Below are 8,801 nucleotides of genomic sequence, written 5' to 3' on the forward strand. Positions count from 1 at the left end.
ATACATAAAAATGTGTTTAAAATATAAATATTTACATTTATATGCAACATTCATAATCACTCGTCTTTTAATCTGAACAGAGATTTAAATGATTATGTTTATAAACACTGCATGTTGGCCTAAACTAGCACATAAATCAGAGGACAACAAATAAAACACACAACTCATCGTCCATACGGATCCATTTTTAAATTGATACTGAATAAATCTGACTTGGTTAGTAGCTGTCGGGATTATCCTGAAGCAGATTCTCAGATAAAACATGAAAAAATTAAGAACGCTTGTGATCTTGTAGTGTGGTTCATAGTGCCTCCTACAGGCCAGCCTGAATGCTGTTGATAGATGGGTGTTTGATGGACAAGGCATATTTTGGGTGCTCTATAATAATAATTGTATTTAAGTATATTTGTGGCTATTAATCATTACGAAACTCTTGAAAATGGAATGTATAATCTGAACTGGGAGATTCAAAAGAAAAATTGTCAAAAATTGAATGAACCATTTGATGCTAATACCGCAATAGTTTTAGACATTACTATTAGATTAAGCAGCAGTTTCCGAGAGAGGGATTATTTTAAAACAGGACTAGGCCCAAATTAAATTCCAACAATTAAGTATTTTTCTTACAAATATGCATTTCATTCTGAGACAACACAATGGCACAAATGTATTTTAAGAGGTCAGAGCAAGTTTGGACATCTCTAACATTTATTTTAGTCTAGGACTACTGCAGTTGGTTTGTTGTGTTTTGAGCCATAACTCAATACATTTTACAAACACATTTTTAAATAAATAAAAAAGGTAGTTCTCATTTTGGAACCAAACTATTCATAGTCCATACTAAACTGCTCTAAAACCTAAATTAGCATGTCAACACAGACCATACAAACATTTGAATTCCATTTGTTTAATTTCAGCCGATTAAAAGAAAGTCTTTGCATTCGTTTTGTGAACTTTGTGCTTCACAGGGCAAAATGTTTGAACTGCACAGACATGCTTGAATAAGGTGAGGTTTGATGGGCCGTATTACAGGATCTCTGGAATTTGGTCTAAAGCACATTGTTACATCGCGTTAGAAAGGGGAAATACCTAACCAGCTCACACAATAAAGTGGAATGTACATTTGCATTTCACCCACAATCAGCAGATATGTAAATTACAACCTGTGCCTTTTCCCATTGCTCATGGAAGACAAAATAACTGCCGACAAATTTTTTATATTGTTTTATTGTACAATTTTACATTTTTAGTTTTGTACAAAGGTTTTAAACAAAAACAAAAAAACTAAAAGATGTCCTGATCTGGTGATGGAAAACAGAAAAACTGATTCAGTTTTATAATGACTAAATGGTTGTAGTGACTGGGTAAACTCTAATGTGTGGTGAACACCCCTTGAAATGGAGGTTATAATAAAGTGAAGGGAATTGGGTGTTGATGGTCAGAGTTTGGTCCAAGTCCAATGGCTTAAGATTCTGTGACAGATTTCAGGGTCAGAGTTCAGAGGTCATTCAGGCTTAGGAGCGGGTGTACTTCCCCCATATGTGCAGCATGAATACAGATGCGATAAAAAGCAGACTCATCACCAAAACTGGTACTGGGCCACTGCAAGGAACAAAAAAGATTTCTGTCAGAACTCATTACCAAACATTAAAACAGAGACATCTAGTGGAGGACAGACAAAGAAATAAAAACAGAACCTTGACAATGTCTTAACTTTGAACACCTGACATCCCTGATCGCAATTACCAAAGATTTACAAAAAAATACAAACCAAGTAAAAATGTATACAGAACTTATTTATAACTGGTGCAAAGTTTTGTCTGCACCAATTTCCTCCCAAAGGGCCAATCAGGACTTCTCGTCGTGATCATGTGACAGAGGAGGGGTAATTAGGATTACAAATGTTGCCAAGTAGGATACTGTTAATGATCTAGGTGGAAAATGTGGAGCTTCTTTAAAGCAGGAACTGACCATCCCTAGGGTCGCTAGGCAGCAGTGTAACCATGCCGACTGAAGGCCCACCCCCAGGCTTTAATTGATGTGACCTTTTCCAGCAGAACTTTAATTAAGCTCCAAAACACACACACACACAAACCTAAAGACGCAACCCCACACATCAATTCTTGCTCTATAAGAGACATTCGACTGTAAATATAACCACTGTCTACAACCTCAGATTCATCTGAAAATGCACACAGAGAATGAACCGATATAACGATTTTAAGAATGCTGAACAAATTAACAAGATGAACGTATTAACAAAATGAATATAGCAGACACTACTGCGGTCTATCACTGTTCACTTTCAAGTTCAAGCTGGAGTAAGAATATGCTTCCAAAAATACAGACACACATGTGCACAGCTGAGATAGAAAACAGCAGGGGAGACATCAAATGAAGACGAAGGTTGAGCCCATGAGGCCAATTTCCTGTCGTTAAAATTTCATGTTTATCCTTATAAATGCTAAACCTCTCAGAACCTGCTGCCCCTCCCTTTCGAGTCACTTCCTGTAGAGCTTAGAGGATGAATAAAAAATGAGCGCCTGTGTATCAGTGTTGATTCTTTGCACATTACAAGTCTAGCATCCTATTTTGTTCTTAAGTTTGACAAAGAACAACTATATTGATCTATGGCGTGACTTCCTATCTGTTTCAGATTCAGTTCTATCTAGTAGAATTACAGGTAATACAATTATTTTATTACAGACAACAGTATTTGCGCAGATGCCTTTCATTTACTGTCTGTCAAGTAAGGTGATGCAAAAGACGACTATCTGGAAAACTACAGACATTTCTGTGTAAAGGCATGGGACCACCGGAAGCTGCATTAACATTTAATTCGTATCGCACTTTACTGATGAAGATACAGATATAAGTATGAATGAATACATCAAAATAAGAAACATTACAAGGCATGAAGAAAAATAAAACAATGACATGAAGAAAAACCTAAAATGGTTAACATCAAAAGAAAATAACTATAACTATACTGCTTAAGTTAAATAAAAAAAACATTTAAATGTATATATTTGTTTTAGACTTAACATTTGTCCCAATGATATTTGACTATCAGTATACACAATTAAATATTACGTGTACTGTACTCACACTTTAAGTCCTGGTGAGTCTTCAGTGTAAAAGCGCCACATTCCTCCTGTTCCAGCTGATGTGGACCTTCCTGCACTGCGTGCACTACTGCTGGGGGCTTTCCTGAGTAAACCACAAAATAAAACAATCAACACTAATAAAGGTAACAGATCATTCTAATTTCTTTCCGTCCCAAATCCAACAGTAATGAGGTGTAAACAAAACAATTAACTTAAGTTTTGTTGATCCAATCATGCAGTTAACATGTAACGCAAAGGAAACCACTAAATCTTCTTTGTACAAACATATTGAATAAAGTAAAGCAAAGCTGAGACCAGTCTGCAGTCTTTAATCAATGTGTGTTTGATTGCGATTTTGATGCTCATTCAAAATGCTCTACCTCTGTCTGGCTGAGGTACCAGCAGTGCGAGGGGCCACTGTCTTACTGGGGGAACGGCTGGAGGCACCAACATTTGTTGCACTAGCTGCAGGCCCAGGCTGAATCGAGGTGAGGGGCAGAAGAAAAAAAAAGTTAGTACATCAAGTGCAAAGGAACTGTATAATATGCATGTGGATTTGGTAGCAATAATCATTTCTCTATGCATCTTAAAAATATATAAAATAATTAATAGAATAATGCATTATTGCCTAGCTAGCACATAGATAATGTAATGACCGTTCATACATGACTACTGACCCGTTATGCCAAAAAGAGGCCTATCATTAAAACCTAAAAGAATATCATTATCAAACTAAATATACTTATATATTTATTATTGCCTTATTATGAACTTAAGCAAACGGTAGTGTGATGTTTTATGGAACTAAAATCTGTATTCATGCCAAGTGAGTGGGCCAGATTCAATCTAAAGATCTTAAAAAAATAGCCACGTCTACCAAACTGATGCTGTGACTGAAACAAGTCCCAAAGAAATGTGCGATTAATGGCACAACACTTAACATTCCTCACTTTGTGAAAACTCATCTTATCAATACAGCTGTAAGCACTTACATAATATTAACAATTCCAGTGACGGCGAGTTATTACATAGCGTGACTAGCCAGACAGCTAGCTTTCCGGACATAGCGGTAAAGACACAGAGACTATCGTTTGTTGTATAACGCTGCACTTCAAAGATCAACTACGAAGACCTTGAATAAGAAACTTACCATTTTGCGTAGTTTAAGATGTTTCAGGAGTCTAGAAGAATGAATCTAGCTGAACTGCCTCTGTTTCTGAACTCCAGCCGATTCCAGACCACTAGAGAAGAAAGACTGTTGATGACGTCTCACTGAGAAGGCCACGACAACATTTGAAAGGACCCTCATAGGAGCCGGTACAGTGCCTGACCTGAATAGGCCGTGTTTAACTATTTGAATGCATTTAGGGCTGATTTAAGAACTCAAATACAATATAAAAGATAAATACAATTAATAATATTACAGTAAAAATAAACATGAACTGCTAATATCGCTTCTTTTTTGGAATTTATTTAGGCAAATTAAAGTGGGGACAACGCAGGACCGTGATCTGACGTGTCATTTGCGATGGATGATGTGTACAGATTTCGGAAGACATTTTGGCTCAGTAAGGAAGCCAGTTTCACTGTTATATCTAATTTGAGAACTTTGTGCCACTTTAGCTATTCATACGGGCAGCTGATTTATTAAAGGTAAGCGTTTTCTCTTCGTAATTTTGAAATTGTTTCCTGGCAGCCAACTGTTCTGACAGCACTTGTATGTAAATAAGATATAATAGTGTTGTAATGTTTGTATAGTAGACACTATATTGCATTATAAGCGGAATTACTTTTTCAAGTTTTCGGTTTAAGATCACGTGTCCCGTTTATTTACAGTTATATGTAGACATGTGTGGCTGTAATGTTAGCACAGTATCGGTATAGGCATTCGAGATTATGACTTTGGATGTTACACTCAGTGACAAACGCCTGGATGCGTATGGCCTGTTGCAACAGCATAGTTTGATCAAAACCCTCCAATAAAAAAACCTCTTTACATATAGCATTGATATGCGATAGGCGTAACTATCATTTGACTGTGTCTGTGGGTCTTGTTACATCAGGATGGTTCGGGTGGTGTTCCTGCACCCTGATCTGGGTATAGGTGGAGCAGAACGTCTGGTGGTGGATGCAGCTGTAGCTCTGCGCTCTCGTGGCTGCAGTGTGCAGATCTGGACTGCACACTATGACCCCCAGCACTGCTTTTCTGAGACTCTTTCGCCTGACCTGCCTGTGGTGTGTGTGGGTGACTGGCTTCCCACTAGTGTGTTTGGTTATTTCCACGCTCTGTGTGCATACATACGTATGATCTATGTAACGCTCTATCTGGTGCTCTTCAGTGGCGAAGAGTTTGATGTTGTCTTCTGTGATCAGGTAACAATTATTAATAATACGAATTAGTACTAACTCTAGATAATGTGAATATTTAAACCAAAATATGACGTGAATCATGTGAAAAAGGGACTTTCTGTTTAACCATGTTTATTATATTTATGTGATGGGTATAGTACAGTCATTAAGTAATAGTTCACCCAAAAATAAAACTATAGTTGTTGTTTATTCACATGTTCAAAATCATTTGTGTCTGTGGAACACAAAATAAGATATTTTCACAAACGAAGATAGTTTCTATGTATGAAAATGTCATACAATGAAAGTCAATGTGGGGCTAGGCTGAGGTTCAACTCAAATTGTTATGCTAATATTATAAATTGTACAATTCAACAAAAAACACAACAGAAGCATTTTTACTAGTGGTCTCAGACATTTGCACCTCAACTGTATCACCTATGCTGTAAATTAAGTATTATTAATCTCTCCCCCTCTTTCAGGTTTCAGCATGCATTCCCTTTTTGCGTTTGGCACGTCACAGGAAGAAAGTCCTGTTCTACTGTCATTTCCCTGACCAGCTATTGACTCAGCGTCGTTCTGCTCTAAAGCGACTGTATCGTGCTCCTATCGACTGGTTTGAGGAACTGACCACTGGTATGTCAGACCGCATTTTAGTCAACAGCCAATTCACTGCTGGAGTCTTCCAACAGACTTTCCCCAAACTGGTCAACGTCCACACCGACGTCCTGTATCCCTCTCTTAACTCAGCAGCTTTTGATGGTGAAGTAGAGGGCCTTAGTGGGCTAATCCCAGAGGGGCGGAGCTTCCTCTTTCTGTCAATCAATCGTTATGAGCGCAAGAAGAACCTGCTGTTGGCGCTGCAAGCACTAGCAGCTCTAAAGGCACGTCTCTCTGCGGGCGAGTGGGAGCGTGTACACCTTGTGATGGCGGGCGGTTATGATGAACGTGTGGCTGAGAACGTAGAGCACTACGAAGAGCTGCGCTCGCTAGCATCCTCTCTAGGCCTGGAAGACCATGTGACCTTCTTGCGCTCCTTCTCAGACAAACAGAAATTGTCATTGCTGCACAGTTGCACTTGTGTACTGTACACACCCAGCAATGAGCATTTTGGAATTGTACCCATAGAAGCCATGTATACGCGTTGCCCGGTTATTGCGGTCAACTCAGGTGGGCCGCTAGAGTCTGTAGCACACAGTGAAACAGGCTTCTTGTGCGAACCCACCCCTGAGCGGTTCTCTGAGGCCATGCAGAAGTTTGTAACAGAACCTAAACTCAAGCAGCGTATGGGACAAGCTGGCAGAGAGCGAGTCCAGCAGCGTTTCTCACTACAGGCCTTTACTGAGCAGCTCTACAGTCACATCACCCAACTTACCCAATAACACTCTGTCATCATATGCTTTATAACATTATGACTCTTTGCTCCGGACCAGCACACGGATCCATTCTGGTCTGGTTGCCATGGAGGGCCTAATGAAAGCATGTAGTCTCTAATGAATGAAAAGAGCAGTGCGCGTGTTTGGAGAGAACTTGACTTAAGAGTGCAGCCAAGAGGACAATACCAGCCGTGGTCCAGGCTGCGTGAGAATGTGGAGAACTCGTCTGACTGAGAGGTTAATGAATTATGGTGTGCTGGACACATTGATCAAATGTGTCATGACAGGCCTGAGGACTGTGCATGTGTATTTTATACCACAGGACCATTAGAGAGTATCTTGGGGAGAAATCGATCGAGAAGTTTTCTTCGTTCTGCAGTGTCTCTTCTTTTGTTAAGTGATAACAATGGAGGACATTACGAGTTATTTCAGTCTCAAACTAAAGATGCTTATAACAAGTTAGTTTGAGGACACTAAAGAGAAAGTTTGCTTATCACACTGAAGGTCATATGCTGTATTGGGTTTGAGGTTGTTACTGGCTGTGTGTTTCTCCTGCTATTGATATGAGACCAATGCTCTGATTAAATGAGATGCTGCATTGTGTATTGTTTTTCATTGTCTATTGAAGCTTTTATACATTGTGTAAATAGAGAACAGTGGAGTCTTTAGCATTTAAAATTTTTAAAACAGATTGCTTTTGTGTAATCATTCGCAAATTTCCATATGAATTTCATCTGATCAACTGTCTTGTATAACTGCCTTTTAAGCAGCTTGGAATCCAATGGCTTCGTTTAATGTATTCAATTTAAGGTAATGTCTTCCATTAACCCTTTCACACATAGAGGTCACTTCACTAGACAGCTATCAAAAAGCCATTCTTTTCATATGCATGGTTTTGATAGCATAGTTGTACATCAACTAGGAGTCACTGGTGCATCATCCTATACAATGTTTCCTCTTTACATGTCCACTCAAATGGAAAGTAAAGAGAAAAATCTGTTTAAAACTTTTTAAAATTGTATTCTCATGTACAAGAACATGTAAGAACAATAAAAACACATAGGAACCATACAGATGCCATTAATTTATCTCAAGATGCAAACCAGTTTATTTTTTCTAAATCATTTTAGAGATTTAAAGGAACAATTCACCCCAAAATAAAAATTCAGTAATTTACTCACCCTCGAGTTGTTTCAAATCTGTTTTGTTCTGATGAACACAGAGAAATATATTTTGAAGAATGCTTGTAACCACACTGTTCTTGGCCACCTTTGTGGGAAAAAATATTTTTTTGTTCTGTTGAACACAAAGGTTTTGTCGCACTTTTGACTACCATTGCAATTTTTCCTATATGGTACATAGTCAATGCGGTCAAAAAACAGCTTGGTTACAATCATCTGTCCTAAAGTCTTCCAAGTAAACAAAGAAATTCATACAGAACTGGAGTTAGTAAATTATAACAGAATTTTTGTTTTTTTTAAAACTGTCTCTTTAAATATTAACTAATTTAGCTAAGGCATAGTGCTGGCTTAAGCTAAGCCTTGTCAGTAAAACCAGGCCTAAATGTTCTAATTCACGATTATGTGTGCGATCTGTCCATGCGCATAGTCTGCATAGGTGTGATAACCTCAGAGGTGACGGTATTTGCTAAATTAATATAAAGGGGGGCTGTTTTTTAAATAGGTATTAATACTGTAACGTTGACGGTCAGATGTATTGCCTTGCTAGCGTCACATCTGTTTTGTTGGCAGTTTGGGAGCAGTTTTCATTGCATTTCCTCATTAACACTGGATGTGTTAAAGATGAGCAGCTTATTTTTAGCCGTGCACTGATTGGGTTTTAATCATACATAAAAAGAGGGGTTACAGGGCCAGCGAACATGTAAATCAAGCAGGTACAATAACAAGGTCAGAATGTACAACCTTTACTATGCATGAGGGTATATTACCACCGCTGATTTTATGCAAAA

General features: G+C 38.3%; 2 protein-coding genes across 4 annotated transcripts; one reads left to right on the top strand and one right to left on the bottom strand.

Annotated features, from left to right (window-relative positions):
- Positions 1-1,209: 1,209 nt before the first annotated feature.
- Positions 1,210-4,435, bottom strand: sec61b (SEC61 translocon subunit beta). The gene is made up of 4 exons (XM_079470565.1): positions 4,258-4,435; positions 3,488-3,585; positions 3,109-3,210; positions 1,210-1,602 (listed from the first exon to the last, which is right to left on the bottom strand). The coding sequence occupies exons 1-4, from the start codon at positions 4,258-4,260 to the stop codon at positions 1,515-1,517; spliced, it is 291 nt and encodes a 96-aa protein (XP_079326691.1). The 5' UTR covers positions 4,261-4,435; the 3' UTR covers positions 1,210-1,514.
- alg2 (ALG2 alpha-1,3/1,6-mannosyltransferase) lies at positions 4,164-8,011 on the top strand. 3 transcript variants are annotated; one of them, XM_079470562.1, is made up of 4 exons: positions 4,164-4,424; positions 4,585-4,675; positions 5,171-5,480; positions 5,939-8,005. In XM_079470562.1, exons 3-4 carry the CDS (start codon positions 5,172-5,174, stop codon positions 6,836-6,838), a joined length of 1,209 nt encoding a protein of 402 aa, XP_079326688.1. In that variant the 5' UTR covers positions 4,164-4,424; positions 4,585-4,675; position 5,171; the 3' UTR covers positions 6,839-8,005. The 3 variants fall into 3 exon arrangements, with proteins under 3 accessions (XP_079326688.1, XP_079326687.1, XP_079326689.1); XM_079470563.1 differs by lacking the exon at positions 4,164-4,424 and having other exon boundaries at positions 4,633-4,760; positions 5,939-6,092; positions 6,207-7,436; XM_079470561.1 differs by lacking the exon at positions 4,164-4,424 and having other exon boundaries at positions 4,603-4,760; positions 5,939-8,011.
- Positions 8,012-8,801: the final 790 nt, after the last annotated feature.

Source organism: Barbatula barbatula (genome assembly GCF_947034865.1).
Source record: "Barbatula barbatula genome assembly, chromosome: 12".
In the NCBI taxonomy this organism is placed as follows: Eukaryota; Metazoa; Chordata; class Actinopteri; order Cypriniformes; family Nemacheilidae; genus Barbatula; species Barbatula barbatula.

Excerpts from the sequence above, each read along its gene's own strand:
- sec61b (XM_079470565.1), bottom strand. Across the intron at positions 3,211-3,487 it reads GGTACCTCAGCCAGACAGAG|GAAAGCCCCCAGCAGTAGTG; the intron begins GTAGAGCATTTT and ends TGGTTTACTCAG. Across the intron at positions 1,603-3,108 it reads GACTCACCAGGACTTAAAGT|TGGCCCAGTACCAGTTTTGG; the intron begins GTGAGTACAGTA and ends TGTTCCTTGCAG.
- alg2 (XM_079470562.1), top strand. The coding sequence starts at position 5,172 with ATGGTTCGGGTGGTGTTCCTGCACCCTGATCTGGGTATAGGTGGAGCA. Across the intron at positions 5,481-5,938 it reads ATGTTGTCTTCTGTGATCAG|GTTTCAGCATGCATTCCCTT; the intron begins GTAACAATTATT and ends CCCCTCTTTCAG.